The following is a 19,275-nucleotide window of genomic DNA, read 5'->3' on the forward strand; positions in this document are numbered from 1 at the left end:
AAGAACACAACTCACTGGCAAGCAGAATTCCTCAAAGGCAGGCTTGACGAACGTAATGTACTGAGATAAAATCTGCTCAAGGTCCCTCCCTCTTTCGCTGATGTCCCTTAATACTATAAGAAAAGGAAAAACAAGAATCAAGAAAATGGTGCATGAGCCAACACATGTCTGCCCTTCAGGAGGCAGACCCAGCTCACACGGACTCCACGATTGATCTGGATGATTCACAGCCCGGATTCCCGAGAGACTTGACCAAGAGCAGGTCGGCAGCAGCTTCAAGAAAAACAAGTTACATTTTTATTGCTATCGTCACACGTGGCTATGACCAAAGGCCGTCCAGCCTGAGCCAACAGTCTTCGTGTTTCAAGCAGCATTGGACCCGAATAAAATTTCAGTGTGAACAACACAAAAAGCAGGACAGTCCTACAGAGCTCGTAACAGGAAGTAGATGGGGCCCCAAGAGGTGGCAGGACTCCCCAGCAAAGGAGCCCCGCGCACACCTTGAGCCGTCCCCTCGCACTTACTTACCTGTGCACAGGCCACTGACCTACTGATGTACCACCTTACACACCCGGCTCCCCCCAGCTTCCAGCCCCCCAAGGGTGGAGGGCAGGCAGAGGGTCCAGCTGCTGGGTCGGCCATTCCTGCTAACCTCAAGCATAGAGGTTTGCCAAGAGAAAACCACTTAGTGAAAGATGAGAAAAGCATGGTTTTAGAGATGGTGTGGCCACCCAGAGGGACTCGTCATCGCCCACCTTCTTCCTCTCGGGCAGTGTTAGCCAGGGGCTTTCGTCAAACACCTTTATTATTTTAACAGAGTCTGTTGTCAAAAAAACCAGAAAAAGGTCGGGGGGCCTGCGTGGCCCAGTGGGTTAAGCGTCCAACTTCGGCTCAGGTCATGATCTCACAGTTCATGGGTTCGAGCCCCACATCGGGCTCTGTGCTGACAGCTCAGCACCTGGAGCCTGCTTCAGATTCTGTGTCTCCCTCTCTCTCTCTGCCCCTCCCCCAACTTGTGCTCTGTCTGTGTCTCAAAAACAAACATTTTAAAAAGTGAAAACAAAACAAAGCAGAAAAAGGTCTGACCCCCTAAGGGACCGGAATCTTAGTTTTCAGCTCCATCGCTAACCACCCTGATCCTCAGTTTCCCCCAAAGTCAGCAGTGAGAGTTTGGAAGAAGAATCTCTCGGTGAAAACGGCCCCGCCCTACAGGGGCCCGTCTTAAATCTTAGCCCCCCAGTTCCTCCATCTTCCACCCCCACCCCAAAGCGGGGTCCCACCATCAACAACCATCTGCAAAGGCCCCTCGACTCAACCATTTCTCAAGTTACGGACACAGCAGGGGATGAAACTCACTGCAAACAAACCGGGGAACACTTGTGAGTGAACTTCTGGAAAGCCACGTCTCCAGATAATTCTGTGCTTCCGCGCACCCCCGCACACAGGCACGCGCAGGGCAAGGGCGGTCGTGGTTAGGATTCGGGCTGGCATGACATCCATGAGATTAGATGGCTAGAACACGGTCTCGAAGACCACACTCCACAGAGTCACGCGATATCGCTACCACCACTTGACTTTTCTACCAGCTCCGCAACTTACAAGGACGTTTTCCCCCGTGAGCCCTGGTCACAAGATGGCTGGTTGGCCGCTACTGTGTCACCACTTGCCTCAGAGCCCCTCCTGGTCGGCCGCTGCCCCCCCAGGACTCCCCAGCCAGGAAGTGGTGCTCCCGGGCATTCTGACTCGGGGCCCGGCAGCTCGGCCACGAACAAGGCCCAAGAGCGGCCACGTGGCTCACCCCCACAGGCCTCGAGAGCCCTGGCACGCCGGCTAACGAGCTCCCCTCGGCCAAAACACACAGGCGACGTGGCCTCCAATTCTTCACGTCTCCAGGTAAAGTACAAAGAATAAAGGAAGCCGGAGCAAAGGGTTATCAGAGCTGGGGAAAAAAACAAACACACGCCCGCACTTGGGCAGCTTTTACTTAAAAGCCCTGCGAAAGCCCGATGTGGGTTTGTTTCCCATGCAAAGCATCACACAAGTGCTGACGGCTTTAAGCAGCCTGGGAACCGTTGTCCTGCCCCACCTCCCCCCCCAAACGTGCACACACGGGCACACGGGCTCTCCCGTAGCTGTGCCACGGCCCTCGGCCCCGGCCTGCAGCTCCCTTGTAGCCGGCAGACCGGAGAGCTTCACCCGCAGCGTCACCGAGTGAGGGCCGGGGAGAAAGCGGATGGAGCAGGAAAGTCACGGGGAGCCAGCTCTGCAGCCCAGAGCTGCCTCCCCGTCCACCATCTAGAGCAATGCAGGCAAAACTGCCCTGCACTTGAATCCTGACCCCACTCTTACCTCTCTGTGACCTTAGACAAGTTACTCAACCTTTCTGCACCTCATTTTCCTGAACTGGAAAACAGAGACAGTGATACGCAGAGACTTTCTCAAAGTCATCACTTAGGAACACAGGGAGAGGTACACGTGGGAAGACACAGCGGAGAAGGGAGCAACAGGGAAGACGGAGAGGAGCCCTCCTACAGTTTCTGCCCTGGAAAAGGAAACAGGAAATGGGTGAGGATGTTGCCCAGACACGGGGAATGTGCAAATTCAAAAGGCATCACCCACCTCCGCTCTCGGAGAAGCTTCCACCGCGTTATCGCCTTCAACAGCCCGAGACCCCTCCCTGAGCCCAGACAACACTGCGCGGAACTGCCCTGCTCCTCGGGCGAAGTCAGGAAACGGGGCCAAGCCAAGCACTGAGTCACAACAAGGTCTTGGCACAGACCGGAAACTGCAGGGACTCCAAACCAGCTCCCTGATGATCACTCTGACCTCGGCACATTCGCTTGGCCAGGAAAGACCCTTTCAGAGGAGGGGGGTAAAGAGCAGGAAACTCACTACACGTCCGCCCACCTTCCCCGCCTGGCTTCCACGGCAGCCTTTCCAAAGTGCTCCTTCTGGCCAGCCAAAGCCAAGAACGAAATTCAGAAGGCCCCAGGATAAATACAATTCCTTCGTGGTTAAGCCAATTCACTTTAAAAATTAGTCAAGGGGCACCTGGGTGGCTCATTTGGCTGAGTGTCCAACTTCGGCTCAGGTCATGATCTCACGGTTCATGGGTTCGGGCCCCACATTGGGCCCTGTGCCGACAGCTCAGAGCCCGGAGCCTGCTTCGGATTCTGTGACTTCCTCTCTCTCTGCCCCTCCCCTGCTCGTGCTCTGTCTCTCTCAAAAATAAACATTAAAAAAAAATTTTTGTTGGGGCGCCTGGGTGGCGCAGTCGGTTAAGCGTCCGACTTCAGCCAGGTCACGATCTTGCGGTCTGTGAGTTTGAGCCCCGCGTCAGGCTCTGGGCTGATGGCTCGGAGCCTGGAGCCTGTTTCCGATTCTGTGTCTCCCTCTCTCTCTGCCCCTCCCCCGTTCATGCTCTATCTCTCTCTGTCCCAAAAATAAATAAAAAACGTTGAAAAAAAAATTTTAAAAACGACCAATTTAAAAAAAAAAAAAATTTTTTTTGTTTTAATTAGTTGAGGAGATGTGTTACTCTAGCAATAGAAGAGACTGACCGTCCACCAGAGCCCTGATGCTATGAGAACCGGACATAGAGAATTATGGCAGGAGAGAGAGTAGGTGTCAGGGGACCTTGGACCCCTGCCTCAGTTCTTCCCTGTCCCCGAGTTCAAGGGTGGGTGGGAGTCAATAACACACACGGAGGGAAGATGAAGGCTGGAAGAAGCCAATTCCCCAAAGTACAAGGGGTTCCCATGGGATGGAGGGAGGTCTTTCCAAGGCTGCCTGGACCAAAGGCAAATCCCCCCTCCCAAGGGAAGGTCAACTTGGATCATAAGGGTCACCGGCCCAGGAAGTATGACACACAGAAGGGTGAAACTGCGGCACCTACTCAAGTCTCCAGGAATGTTCTTAGGCCCAGCAGCTGCTCCTGACTAACCCACCCTCTCCCTTACCCCACACCCTCCCATCCCCCAAAGCACATGCCAGGCATGGTTTTGGTCCTATGTGGACAGAGTTTGTAGAAACAGCATGTGGAAAGGCCCTGAAAGTCTACCAGGAGAATAACTCTCCAGCGGGTGACCTGAGAAGACAGAAGGCATAGGAGAGAAAGTGGAAGCCTCCCTGCAGGGGTCATTGAACCGACCCAGAGAAACCCCACAGGAGGCCACCATCCTCACTGTCACAGCAGGATCCCAGCACCAGGGAGCAAGGGAGAATTCTCTGTGTCATCCGCGCCATGATGATCTGTTTGAATTAAAGGCCAAGGTCGTCTGATTTCCAAGGACGCTGAATTCTCTATTCCCAAATCTTGGTCCTCATCTCCTGTGCCACACCTCACACATCCTGCTCCCTCAAGCACAACTTCAGCCCCTGGGACTTTAGTACCACGCGCTGACCAAATGATGGTATCAGCCTCGCATCCCAGGTCGTGAGAATGTGACCGCTCACAGGTTCCGACTAGTCCCACCGGGAAAACTCAGGAAAAAAGAACACCTACCATCTATCAAAGGGGACTTCCGATCTAACCCAGCAATTGTTATCAACTAATGCGCCACCCGGCATTTTACCCACGTTACCTCTGATCATCACAACCCAGGGGTCCTGATCTTGACATGATCGACCACTGGGGTGATTCCTATTTATGAGGGACAAAGAAGTTAATGCATAACCTGCCCGAGGTCACACGTCTACGAAATGGTGAAATCAGGATTTAAGTCCAGTTCCTCTGATTCCAATTTCTTCCCCTGGAGCATCATACTGCCTCCCTGATTTGGCAGAATGATGGGGACATCCAGCAGATCACCCACGGCAAGGCCTGGCTCTGGGGACTGAGGTGATAAACCAGGCCCTGGGACAGCTGTGTGATGGACCATCAGCCTCAGGCCTCGATTATCTACTAAAAAAGACCACGGAACTTCTTACCTGGCCAGAGTCCTGACCCAAAAAACAGGCTTGCCTCCCTCATAAAGAAACCCAAGCCTGGGAGGTTACAGGAGTCACAAGGGCCACCAAAGTCACAAAGGTAGCTGGAGGCTATGGGGCTAGAATATGGGCCTCCTAGTCTCCTTTTATCCATCATGGAGTTCTACCCCTCCCCCACCCCACCTGGGAGTGGAAGTGTAACAACAACTCACTTAGTAGAGTGTAGACACTACTACCTGGGAGGGCAAAACTCATTTCCCTGGATTCTGCTGGTTTCACTTATAGTTCTTGCCATGAGAGGACTGATGGAGATAAACTCCAAGTTGGTTTTGTGAACCGAGAAGAGAAAATGTCACAGGCTCTGAGGTCAGAAGCTCTGGGTTGGAGCTTACAAAACTCCAAAGTGCCCAGGATTTGCTCTGTGACTAGGAGCCACCTTGTCACTTCCTAGGTCATGTTCCTCTTCCACACGATGCGGACTCGAAGCCTTCCTCGCCCCCACCCGCTGCCCCCATGGGGGTGTCCTTTCCTAACTCTGCTGGTACCTTCTCACCCCTCCGAAAGCCCCCCAGCCCTCCCCTCCCCACCCCTGCTCAAAACCCCTTGGTACCTCTCCCTCCTCTTCCAGGAACCAAATCAGAAGCCACAGTCCCCACAATCTGCGTCAAGCAACTTCTAGTGTCTCTAGAAATGAATGCACGAGCCCCGTGTGTCTATATTTGCACCATGTGACTTGGGTTGTCTCGTCATCACTCTACCACACCCTGCATGAAGCTTCCCAATCCCTCTGGTGGAGGCAAAGGCTCTCCTCTCCACCGAAGGGCAGTTCTGTGTCCTTGGGACCCCCTGGCATGGGGACTCGCACAGGCACACTCCCAAACAGCCCTGCAGAGGAACTGACCGACCGACTTTGCTCCACAGCCGGCTGGACAGAATGACAAAACCTCCACAGAGCTTTCTGGAAAATCAAGGGCTAGAGAAGCAGCCTGGTGCCACAGGCACAGGGCACTCCTGCACCTACACCTCCTACAGTTAGCTCCGGTGTAGATTACGATGCCTGTGGGAAAACCAGAAAGAACTGGGCATTTAACCAAACCTTTTTCCAGCGAAACCAAAACGTAAACCTCTCGTTTCACCTCTGTGACCTCACAAGCCTTCCGTTATCTGAAACAGTGACTAATCCCTTCTCAGAGGTCACCAAATGTTTGGGCAGCAGGATGCCCTGGAGCTGATTGGACTCGGCTGGGCTGGGCCACCCACGCAGCCACTGGGGGCTTTCTAGAACGCACCTCTGCGGGAGAGCCGCGTGTCGGCATCTGTGTCCACGAAAAGCTTCATCTGGAACAGGTCTCGTACTTCCTGGGAGTAGAAGGCCAGGATCCCTTCAAAGAGCACCACGTCTGCAGGGTAGACAGTGACCGTCTCCTCCTTCCTGCAAAACACAGAGCGCATGACGGGCCGAACTGGGCAGGGTGGGCAACAGGGCAGGAACAGCATCTGTCTGGGAGTCTGGGGTCCTTTCCTACAGCAGGACCGAAAGGGGGTAGAGCTAACACAGCCTGGCAGAGCCCTCGGACCACCACTGAAGACCCACCAAAGGGCCAGCAGCACCGGGGCAAAGGTCCCCTTTGACCAGTTCTTCTGGGCTCTGGCCATAAAGCAGAAATCGAAGCCCGTCATCCCTCTCCTTGGAATAAACAGCCTGCTGTTTGTTGAACGCACAACAGAGACAGACAGAAGCAGATGCGATTTCTTCTTTTCTCCGGAGGTGTCTGGGGGAATGCTCTCGTGCACGGGCATTTATGGAACCTAACCCGGAGCTTTCACAAACAGAACGTCACAGTTTTCTCCCAACAACCCTACCCTTTCCCCGCTGTCCTGAGGCAACTGGAGAGGAGAGGAAGGGCCGGCAGGGAGGGAGGGAGGGAGGCAAAAAGGAAGTTGTAAAGAGAGGAGAGGGGAGGAAGCATCTCCAGGGAAGGAAAGACTCCCGAGCTCTGTGGGGTCGGCCCCTACAGCTGGCAGCAGCACCGTGGCGTGGCATGGCATGGCATGGTGTGGCCGTGGCCGTGGCCGTGGGTCAGGGCCTGTGGGGTCCAGGGCTGCAGGGCGCTGCTCCCTCCCCCTCATCAGCTGCTCCCTCCCCCTCGTCACATCACGGATGCAGGGGTCCTGCATCACCACCTACCCCACAGGGTTGGGTAGCCCAAGGCAGATATTAGCAAATAGAGGGCTTTTCAAAAGCAAGGCGGGCGGGGCGGTTCTGTTGCCAAAAGCGATAAAGGGAGGCTGTGGGCCGAGCTGCGCCTTGCCTGCATTTTCAGAGCATTTCTTACCATCTGACTCTGTCCTTACCACCCTACGCTGCACTGTCACCTACTGCCTCTTGCTCCAAAGTCACTGAGAGGGAAGTCATGATTACCACCGCAAGGTTTACTCCTCACGCGGGCATTGGTGAATAAAACCAAATAAAGCATTATTTTTTAAGTTCCTTAAGACGATACGTCCATCGGGGCGCCTGGGTGGCTCAGTCCGTTAAGCGTCTGGCTCTTGCTTTCGGCTCAGGTCATGACCTCACGGTTGGTGAGATCGAGCCCCGCGACGGGCTCCATGCTGACTGTGCGAAGCCTGCTGGGGATTTTCTCTCTCTCCCTCTCTCTCTGCCCCTCCTCCGCTCATGCTCACTGGCTCGCACGCTCTCTCTCAAAATAAAGAAAGAAAACTAAAAACAAAACCAAAAAAAGCCAATAGGGGCGCCTGGGTGGCTCAGTTGGTTAAGCATCCAGCTCTTGGTTACAGCTCAGGTCATGACCTCACAGTTTCGAGGGTTTGAGCCCCGCATCGAGCTCTGCGCTGGCAGTGTGGAGCCTGCTTGGGAATCTCCATCTTCCTCTGCCCCTCCCCCACTCACGTTGTCACCGTCCCTCTCAAAATAAATAAACTTTATATAAAAGAGAAAGGACAAGAGGTTTATCTGTGCAAACACAGGGAAGCCAGCAGCTACCAACCCAAGAGGATGCACTGAACTTCCTTCCCATAAACACTCCTCGATTCCTTCTTAGCTCAGACCCTTGGGTTCCTGTCTAATTTCCAAGGCAGGCACTGTTAGAACAATGCCAAAGTGGCAAAATGTGGGGTGTAAATGACAGCAATAAAGGACCAGGTGAGTAAGGTCAGAAGATATTCTCTTAGAACAGTGATAGAACTCCAGATTTTTGTTTTGTTTTGGTTTTTTTGAGAGAGAAAGAGAGACAGAGAGAGAGAGAGAGAAAACACAAGATGGGGGGAACGGGCAGAGAGAAAATCTTAAGCAGGCTCTGCGCTTAGTGTGGACCTAGGTGCCGGGCTTGATCCCATGACCCTAGGATCATGACCTGAGCCGAAATCAAGAGGCAGACACTCAACTGGGGACTGAGTCACCAGGCGCTTCAGGATGGGCTTTTAATTATAGAAATATTTGGCCATCAACAGATGAATGTACAGATGTGATTTATACATACAATGGAATATTACTCGGCCATCAAAAAGAATGAAATCTTGCCATTTGCAACAACATGGATTGAACTAGAGTGTATTGTGCTGAGCGAAATTAGTCAGAGAAAGACAAAAAAAATGTTTTCACTCATATGTGGAATTTAAGATAAAAAACAGAGAACATAAGGGAAAAGAAGCAAAAATATAAAAACAGAGAGGGAGACAAACCATAACAGACTCTTAAATACACAGAACAAACTAAGGGTTGCTGGCGGGGTGCTGAGTGGGGGATGGGCTAAATGGGGGAGGGGCATTAAGGAGGGCACTTGTTGGGATGAGCACTGGGTGTTCTATTCGGGGGATAAATCACTGGATTCTGCTCCTGAAATCATTATTGCACCATATGGTAACTACCTTGGACTTAAATTTTAAAAAAATAAAATAAACTACATTAAACAAAAGAAAATTATAGAAATATGTGGTAGTAAAAGATGAAATCTAATTTCCCATTTAAAAAAAAAAAAAAAAAAACTCCACCCAAGGGGCACTCAGTCAGTTAAGCGCCTGACTTTGGCTCAGGTCATGATCTCGTGGTTCATGGGTTCAAGCCCCGCGTCAGGCTCTGTGCTGACAGCTCGGAGCCTAGAGCCTGCTTCAGATTCTGCATCTCCCTCTCTCTCAGTCCCTCCCCTGCTCATGCTCTCTCTCTCTCTCTCTCTCTCTCTCTCAAAAATGAATAAATGTTAAAAAATAAATGAATAAATAAATAATTCCGCTGGAGAGAATGAAGTCAAGGAATCAAGAAGAAGGCGGAATGATAACCAGGTGGGAGAAGCCTTCAAAAGAGCAAAGGGCTGAAAACAACACTTACTGAGCAATTTGTAGCCCAGAATATGGAGCGACTACGTGCGGTTGATATACCAGTCAGAAGTTTAGCGTCTGCCTGGGAAGTCCTGAGTGAGCAGAGTCCCTGGAGGCTCGAAGGAATTTGGGGGGGGTCTGGCCAGGAGCCCCCTGCAACCACGCAGAGGGAAGGAAGACAGGACGGAGGTCAAGCCACACTCCTCCATTCCTAATCAGGAGCACAAACACAGAGCCGCGGAAGGGACAGGACTGAGAAGCTCTCCCGAGAGTTCAGTGTCCCATCTCTGGTGACCTCAGCGCCCTCACACCTCTCTGCACGGTCCAATTCAAAGTAAACCAGGAGAGAAGAAAGAACAGTTTCCTTTGTTCTTCTTCCTGTGTCCTCTGCCCAGCCCCTTTACATCTTATTCCAGGAACAGCAGCTCAGGGATGTGAATCAGGACAAATACATAGCCCCTCACCTGAGCCCAAATTCGTGAACTTGTCCCTTCAGAGTTAGCAAATCGTGATAAGCAGACAGTCCCAGGAAGCGCTGGGTAAAGTCCCCAAGCCGTGCCCACCCACACACATGCTAACAGGCTGCAGTGGGTACCACATAGGGGAGGACCCTGGCTGCAACTTGACAAACGGGAATGTTTGGGGAACTACAAGAAATAACGCCCAGCCCAGAGCAGGTCACTTACCGGGAATGAGAGACAAAATCATACACGGGAATCTGTACTGTTTTCCCTTCAGTGATTTCTTTGAGTGTTTTGAAGATGAGTTCATTGTCAAAGGCATCTGAAGGAAACCAAACTGTTAAAATGTTTCTCGATTTTAAAACGATTTCTCCTATAATCTTACACATGTATTTCATGTATGTATATCACACCCTAGAGGAGCATATACACCCACCCCAAAAAGCCAGATCTCTACCCAAAGCAGAAGGCAAACTCCCTGTGACTCAAAATAGAACACATGAATGAGTTCTGAGACCCTGCTTTTTTTCTACCTTTCTATCCCACCCTTGGCTTCAGACCTCACTCTCCTCCAAGTTCAGCTGCTGCCTTGGGCACTGGCATAAGTTAACCTGGAAAGCATACTTGCGACACGGGGAGGCAACAGGTTTTGATTCCAATGGTTACAAGGACCCAAACCAGTTAAAGGGCAATGTGCTGATCTGGGACCATCAGGGCCAAAATCACTCTGTCAGACATCCTGGACCCTCCTTAGTCCTTTCTGCCAGTGAGTTTCACACCATGCCATGCGCACGTGTGCACGGGTGGGGAGGAGGGTGTGACACGGGCTTCAGGTCAGAGGAGGCAGATGTGTTTGTGCTAGCCTGTGTCTGGCCAACCTCAAATAACAGACTCTTATGGAGTCACCCTCGTTCAGATGCAGATTCAATCAGTATTTACAAAGTCATGCAATGTGTGATGTGTTTCAAAATGCCTTCTTTAATATGAGCCCCATCATAACCCCGCAAGGTATTTAGTAATCCTCCCTTTTACAGGTGGAAGCAGGTTCCAAGAGGTTAAACAACTCCCTCAGTGAACCAGCACACACACACCTTCAACTCCTGACTCACCCGGGTGATCAAAATTGAACTGGCCCTTCAAGGCTTTGGCCTTCTGCTCCGAAGTGAGGACACGGTAGAAGCTATCCTGGCTCAGGATAACCACCTGCTTCTGGCGACAGTCCACCTCATTCTGTCCCAGGAGCTGCACAATCTTAGCACAAACGGAAGACTGGAGGAGAGAACAGAACACCAAGGATTAAAGGGGAGTGCAGAGTCACTAACTCATGAACATGCCCTAAGCAAGGCCTTCTGGAAGGAAAACTCCAAAGGCTGCCATCTTGTATGATGGATTAGAAGGTTAAAGGAGAGAGACAGCCTGCTGAGAGGGAAGTTTGGAGGTCCCAAAGTCTCTTCCTCCCTTTCCTAAATGTGAGCAGTAAAGGAGATGATTCATTTTCAGAAATACCAAAAAACGCTGTGCTGTTTAGTTAACGGTAGGTTTACAACCTATTGGAAATATGTGCGAATCCCGCCAACAATGGGTATCCAACCCTTAGACACTTCACTTCCTGGTTCTTCTTTCCCTCTCTGTTTGCGGGCTTATTTTCACAGGCCATACAATGAGCATGTGCCAAAGAACAAAAGGAGGAGGGGCTGAAAGTCTCTGGGTCACCACAGGGAATGTACATTGTTACAATCAGACAACTTCTTGCCTTACGTGGGCATAGGGGACTTCCGGGTCAGTTGTAACCTCTGTAGTACTCAGCCAATGAGGAACCAGGGGAGGGACTTGCCTCTGTAGTACTCAGCCAATGAGGAACCAAGGGAGGGACTTACACGCTAGGAGATAAACTGTCTGCTGTAACTGCTTGTCCATCAGACACCTGCTCGTGCAAAACAATGATTGAAGCCTCGCTTCACTGTGCTCCGAGTCTCCGCGTCCCTCCTTTGATTGGGTCGGTGGGCTCATTTCTCACGCTAAACACAGCTTACTACTCTCAGGTGTCTTCAGGGACAGCAGCAGAGAGGAGGGCAGTCATTTCTACCTCCTCTTCCGTAAAGTCTTTTCTAAAGCCACTAATAAAAACGAACGCAAATTTATTTATCCCTGCTTGTGCCCTGGCATAGATACACAAAACAGACAGCAGAAAGTGGAAAGAGAGCACACTGATGATTCACAACGGCCTCATGAAGTGATGGCACGTCCATGTAGAAATCAAAACCGCAACCAGAGAACGTGGCCAGTTAGCAGTAGGGCCAAGGTCGTGGCTTTCAGCCCACTTCGGTGGGTTACTCTTGCTCTAGTGCATAGCCGTGGACTTGTTCACACTCACGGTGGAGGCTTCTTCACAGATGTGTGCCACTACTTACGGACTGGAGTGACATGGGACACAAAACACCACCAACACCTAAAACACTGGGGTATGCCAGCTCAGAATGGGGGAGCCAGAAGGAACTCAAACCTACATGCTTTGTGTTGTGTGGCTTGCAAGACACAAATCTACCTGTGACATTGTCACTGGTAATAAGAGACATGTACTTAGTCCTCCTATTTCTGGCCAAGAGTTCCTAAAACCCCTGCATTTCCTAAGGGAAGAGCAGCAGGCGACAAGTGTCTATGTTATGTTAATGAGGTAGCCTTTGGAAAGCACCAAAGGATAGGGGCTGGTTGCCAGGGGAACCAAGCACGTGATTAGCAGGTTAGAACTTTCACTCCCACCACCCTGACCTCCAGGGAGAGGAGAACAGAGAGGAGAGGGGCTGGAGGCTCAGTCAATGGCCAACACCAAGGACAGAATCAGTCATGCCTATGTAATGAAACTCCATACAAACCCAAGTGGATGGGGTTTGGTGAGCTTCCTGCTTGGTGAACACGTGGGAGTGCGGGGAGAGTGGCACACTCAGAGAGCACTGAGGCTGCACTCTTGTTCCACACCTCGCCCTGTGCAAGCATCTCCGCCACCTGGCTGTTCCTGAGTGACATCCTTTTATAACAGACTGGTAACCCTGGAAGTAAAATGTCTGGGTTCTGTGAGCTGCTCTAGCAAATTAATCAAACCCAAGGAGGGGGCCGGTGGAACCTTCGATCCATGGCCAGTCAGCCAGGAGCACAGGGGACAACCTGGGCTGTCCACTGATGCCTGAAGTCAGGGCAGGGGGTGGAGGGTGGTCTTGCAGGGCTGAGCCCTTAACCTGTGGGACATGATGCTGTCTCCAGGTAGACAGTGTCGGAGTTACTGAGGTGAGGGGGCACCTGGGGGGCTCAGCTGATTAAAGATCCGACTCTCGATTTCAGGTCAGGTCCTGGTCTCCCGGTTCGTGAGTTTGAGCCCCATGTCAGGCTCTGCATTGACAGTGCTGAACCTGCTTGGGATTCTCTATGTCCCGCTCTCTGCCCCTCCCCTGCTCCCAAACTCTCTCTCTCTCTCAAAATAAACATTTTTAAAAATTAAAAAAAGACTTATTGAGGTGAATTCTCAGATACCCTGCTGGTGTCCCAGAATTGCTTATTGATGTGGGGAAGCCCCTCCCCCACACACACAATGGAGTTGGAATTGGGTATAGAACCTAATATCTACCTTTTCCCCTCCAATAATATATACACTTCATAAAGAGAAAAGCATAAGAAGCAGCGTTTTCCGAAGAATGAGGCAGTGAAGGACAGTATTTACCAAATAGCTCATTTCTTTTTTTCCATTTTATACAGAGATTAATTTAAAGGTAAGAATGTCGGGGCGCCTGGGTGGCTCAGTCGGTTAAGCGTCCAACTTTGGCTCAGGTCCTGATCTCACGGCTGGTGGGTTCCAGCCCCACGTCAGGCTCTGTGCTGACAGCCCGGAGCCTGGAGCCTGCTTCGGATTCTGTGTCTCCCTCTCTCTCTGCCCCTCCTCTGCTCACACCCTGTCTCTCTCTTTCTCTCAAAAATAAACATTAAAAAATTAAAATAAAAATGAGAACGTCTACATTACCAAAAAAGCCTGCAAGCCATAGCCACGCCCCCTTCTGGAGTTGGCTGACCTAATTACAAGAGATGAAAAAAGTGGCATAGAGATTTCTTGGGTTCGGTCTTGGGAGCTTCACTAATGAACCTATTTTACCAACTGGCTTTAACAAGGTAAAACAGGAAAACTATAAAAAGTTACATTTCTCATAAGCTATGCACTTGATTTGTACAAGCATAAGGAGAACCGGCCATTCCTGTTGCCCTAGTCAATGCACGTGAAACTGTTTTGCACAATATTTCCTGTTGGACAAATTGTAACACACAACCAAATAAGGATCTTTAGGGGCACCTGGGTGGCTCAGTCGGTTAAGCGTCTGACTTCAACTCAGGTCATGATCTCGCAGTTCGTGGGTTCGAGCCCCGTGTCGGGCTCTGTGCTGACGGCTCAGACCCTGGAGCCTGCTTCACATTCAGAGTCTCCCTCTCTCTCCACCCCTCCCCTGCTTGTGCTTGCTCTAAAATAAATAACTATTTTTTAAAAATTAAAAAAACATAAGGATCTTTGAGAGAACAATATTTTGATAATTCTTAATTATTTGAGAACTACTTTACTTTTCTGACAACTTTGCACATTAATAGAAAAGCATTTAAAACAGGTTTTGTGGAACAGGAGCTATGTCGGCAAAAAGAAAAAATCATAGAGAGGTAAAACTTGCACATGACTTAAGCTAGATTCAAAAATGAAAATATCACAAGAGAATCAAAGGCTCTAAACAATTATAAACTATATGTTATTACACAGGTATGAGCCCATAATTTCCTTTCCCTAACTTCCATCTGGTTCTTACATCCTAAGGCTAAGGGGGGCCCGGGCAAGGGGTGGTGGTAAAACCTACACCTACAGCTTTTATTAGTAGATAGAATTACTTTTGCAAGGCCAAAGGACAAAAATGAAAAGAGGGATTCATGGGACCAGATATATTTAACATATCTGGTGATTCAAATCATGGTACTTTTTATTTATAGTTAAAACCCACTAAATGTTTTTTAAAATACGAAGAGTAATCTCTCTTCTACCAAAAAAAAAGTATATATAAAGAAGTTACATTGCCTAATTTTACAGGTAAACAATCATTTCCCTTAACCCAGGTATAACCTAGAACAAATGGATGTAACCCCAATAAAATCAGGTTAATGGGCACATCTAGAAAGCCAGTGTTTACAACGACTCCTCATCAAGGATAAAATATGGCTGTTTTGGTGCACAGCTACATGCCGTAGGCTCCATGCTTTTTCATGGCCCTGTTTGGCGACCCTACTTGCCAAAGTACTTGCCCACCTTTATTTAAGTCACATCCTAGGCCAAGTGCTCCATCACAATCACCTCTGTAAGTCACAAGTGCTATCCTTCACGGACATGGGAAGCTGGTGAAAAGACTTGCCTACAGTCCTGGTTCTTTTCTTCCCCTCAACCTAAAAGGTAGTCAGAAGTCCCAAGGCAGAAATCCTAAACACCACTGCATGCACCAGCACAGAAACACTTGCCTCTAGGTTGATCTAGATTTTCCTAGGACGGTAAAACCTTGGTTTGCGAGTGTAATTCATCCGGAAACATGCTTGTAATCCAAAGCACTTGTATTATCAAAGCGAATTGCAAGAACCCTTGGCTCAGTGGGGATCATGTGGCATTCGGCATCGTGTACTACTCGTACTGCAAGACGTCGCTTGTTCATCAAATTAAAATTGATGAGAAATGTCGGGATGCCTGCCTGGCTCAGTCAGTGAAGCGTCGGACTCTTGATTTCGGCTCGTGTCATAATCTCACAATTCCGGAGTTCGAGCCCTACATGGGGCTCTGCACTGACAATGTGGAGACTGCTTGGGATTCTCTCTCTGCCCCTCCCCTGTTTGCACTCTCCCCCCCCCTCTCTCTCTCTCTCAATGAATGAAAAAACATTTTAAAAAGATTATTAGAAATGTTTGCTTGAACACTCACAGAACAAGTTACTCGCAACCCTAGGTTTTACTGTATTTTCTTCCTTGTGGAACTTATTTAAAACGGCCCTTAGAGGGGCACCTGGGTGGCTCAGTCAGTTAAGGTCCGACTTCGGCTCAGGTCATGATCTCACAGTTCATGAGTTCGAGCTCCGCGTCGGGCTCTGTGCTGACAGCTCAGAGCCTGGAGCCTGCTTCGGGTTCTGTGTCTCCTCTGCCTGTCCTGTGCCTCCCCTGCTCATGCTGTCTCTCTCTCAAAAATAAATAAACATTTTTTTAAAACGGCCCCTAAAAACCCTAGGCAGCTGTTGAATCAGGGGCAGCAGGTACACAGGAGTTCCTGACAGTTTTCCTCTACTTGTGGATGGCTTTGAATTTGCGCACATAGGCTCCACTTTGCCAGGAGTGAGTGGTCTTTGCCTTATTTAAGGTCCTCTTCTTATGTCTCTTTCATTTTAACGCCCCTTTCCCCTAACCCTGCCTTCTTCGACAGGACGAAATGAATTGCGAGGTGTCTCATTCCCTCGAGAAAAGAAATAGTTCATTAATGATGAGCATTGGAGACGGTCGTGAGCTTACAGAAAGCTAAAGGTGGGCGAGGACGCAACGCCGGGCTAACATTTAAAATCATTACAGTCACAGAAAGACAGATACTGCAGGGTCCCATTTATAGGAGGTATCTAGAGTAGTCAAATTCACAGAAACTAAGTAGAATAGAGGCCGCCAGGGGGAGGGGGGGGAGGGGGAATTGGGGAGTCAGTTGTTCAATGGATATAGTTTCACTTTTACATGAGGAAAATTTCTGGAGATTCGTTGCCCACAGATGGGACTACACCGAATACTAATATGGCTAAGGCGGTAAATTTTATGAAACAGGTATGTTACCACAATCATTATGCGCAATCATTATTATTAATTAGAACAAGAGCAAAACGGGTGGTTTCCTCTTTACTGGTACTAGGCTCAGTATTTGGAAACCATCTCATTTACTTATTACAACCCTAGGTGACAGAAATTATTATCACATGCACTCCACCAACGTGAAGACGCGTGGGAAACAAAGACAAAAGGAAGTGGTAGCCAAAATTAAATTTTCTTATAATCTGCAAGCCAGCCACTGACAAATACTTGAGACAGGCAGACTGTAACATTCCTCCAGGATCTCTCAACTGTCTTAATGTTAATGCTTTGCTAGAGGAAGAAACCGCCTTAGCTTGACAACTGCTAGGCCTCCAGGATCCATGGAATCTTCTTTAGCATATGAAAGTCCTTCTGGAAACTTCCCTCGCCTTTACCTCCCCCCCCAGATCCCAAGTATAGAATCAGTCACTGCTCACAATCCTGGGACAGCTCTTCCTGCCCATGGGTCCTGTCCCTGTGCTTTAATAAAACCACCTTTTGCACCAAAGACATCTTCAAGAATTCTTTCTTGGACATTGGCTCCAAACCCCAACAGTCTCTACATCAACAGGTTACATGACTTGCCCAGGGGCATGGGTAGTGGAGTCAGGCTGCAATCAGCCCAACCGGTCTAACCCAGAGCTCACCCTCTTACTGACTGGCACCCTCTCAGGCAAACAGACTTTGCCCACGGGAGCCAGAGCGGAGCTTAATTTTCCATGGTCTCTCCAGATTCAGTGCAATGTATCCAGAATATATTTGGCTCTTGCCACTTCTAGCATATTATTTTAAAGGTGAATAAGCTAGCCAGATAGTGGGTTGCTGTCTGAATACAAAGTGAAGGTCAACATGAGGTTATCTTTAGAAAAGGGGGTGGGGGAGGAATATATATTTGTTTATATAATAATCGGTAAAGGGGATGTACAATTTCTTCACTTGAATGGCATTTTGAAGACCTCATTCCCTGTAATTCCATTACAACAAGATGTTGATATCTTATCTCTTTTTTTATCTAATGAGGAACCTGAAGCTTACAGAATCCATCAAGCTAAATGCCTTGCTCAAGGTCACAGAGCTGCATCTCAAATCTCAGGTCTTCTAACTTCAAATGCCCAATTCTTTTCACTCTTCGAGAACAAAAGCCCGACACTCTCCATAAACGTACATACTCTACCTTCAGAGAACAGTGATGGGGGCAGGGAACTCGTTACAAATAGAGGACAGTTCTGTCCCGCCGCATCATTAAAGTCCACATAATGGTAAATTTCATAGAATTTCAGATAACTACAGGCAGGCAAGTGATGTATGTATCGAAAAGAAGCCAAAAGTACGTACACACACGCAACTGTTCTCGAGATTTAGAACCTAAACTTGGAGTCTGTTCAGAACAGTCTAGCTGTTTAGAAGCCAGGAACTAGGAGAGCCCCAAAGGCTGTGTGATTCTGAGAGCAGGCCAACACTGGACCCACTGATCCGGCCAGTTCACCAGATGTGAACAGTGTGCTCGACTCAGAGAGACAGACTTCCCATTCGGGAAGCCCCGGGAGCAAGCAGGCAACACGCCCTTCCAGCCGGCCGGTTCCAGCTGAGAGGCCACAGGTTCCTTGTACTACCATGGGAAGGATTATTTCTCTAAAAAAGGATTCTTGTGGAGAGAGTGGCTCAGACAGCCCAGACACCATCTAACTGCTATTTCTAGCGTGCGTGTTTGTTCAACACACATACACACATCTAATTCTTCAGGTCTTCTGTCCAGTTCCGACATTGCCGAATAAGTAAAAGAAACAAACCAAACAGGATGGCTGAACTCTGGGTCGCTTCTTTGTCAAGAACTCTCCATCTCAACCCTTAGCTGCTGGGAAGGTGGACAGAGACGAACGAGCCAGAAAGCTCAGAGTAATGTTAACTCAGCACCGAGGAGTTTGTGAGTTTCTGATTTAGATCTTTGTGCGTGTGTGTGTGTGTGTGTGTGTGGTGATGATGGAGGGGGTGGTAGTAATTATATTATGGCTAGCAGAACCCATTTGTAATGCGTGGGTACTGGGGCCATCCAGGACGCCAAGACTGGATGTGTCTTCATGCTGGGTGCGTCCCTGGAGGAATGGGCTAGTGTTTCGCACGGGCGACTTTACGGAACACAAAGGGACAGGCTGCCCTGCATTTAGGAATCCCATCAAGATGCCTGTCCCACTCTTGGTAAGCTGCTTCAGAATCGGACAGAGGGCTGTTGAGATGGAGAAAAGCCTAGTAACCACCCGAGCCAGGGCTTAAAAGAGCCAGCCAGCTCCAGGTGAAGTGAGTGGACTCCTCATGTCCCAGCCTTAAGAATGGGATGTGGACGTCAGATAACAACCTGCTTCGAACCTGCCACCACTATTAGCTAATCGAGCAAGAAGGCCAGATGCTTATTAGCCTCTTCAAGCAGGGGGACCCCCTCGAGCTCCTTCCCTCGGGGACTGTTCGCAGGTCACCCCAGTTACTCTTTCTGGCAGCCTTCTGTCACTACCATGAAGTCAGAAATACACTGCTAACTTACATGGTGTCCACACGGCCCTCAGACATGACCTCACTCCTTTGGGGGCAGGGGTTTCTCCCCCCACAGTGCTGAAGCTCTAATTTACGGGCATGAGGGAACCAAAACACCAGTGGTTTGGCCTGGATAAGATAAAAC

General features: G+C 49.5%; 1 protein-coding gene across 1 annotated transcript in view; it reads right to left on the reverse strand.

The window, feature by feature from the left end:
* UCK2 (uridine-cytidine kinase 2) overlaps positions 1-19,275 on the reverse strand; it is a 74,415-nt gene that overhangs the window by 3,505 nt on the left and 51,635 nt on the right. The window contains exons 2-5 of the mRNA XM_049635249.1: positions 10,835-10,994; positions 9,951-10,047; positions 6,219-6,361; positions 16-113 (exon numbers count right to left, since the gene is read on the reverse strand). Coding sequence (XP_049491206.1) covers positions 16-113; positions 6,219-6,361; positions 9,951-10,047; positions 10,835-10,994 — 498 coding nt within the window. The remainder of the gene's footprint in view (positions 1-15; positions 114-6,218; positions 6,362-9,950; positions 10,048-10,834; positions 10,995-19,275) is intronic.

Source organism: Panthera uncia, chromosome F1 (genome assembly GCF_023721935.1).
Source record: "Panthera uncia isolate 11264 chromosome F1, Puncia_PCG_1.0, whole genome shotgun sequence".
NCBI classification, from domain to species: Eukaryota; Metazoa; Chordata; class Mammalia; order Carnivora; family Felidae; genus Panthera; species Panthera uncia.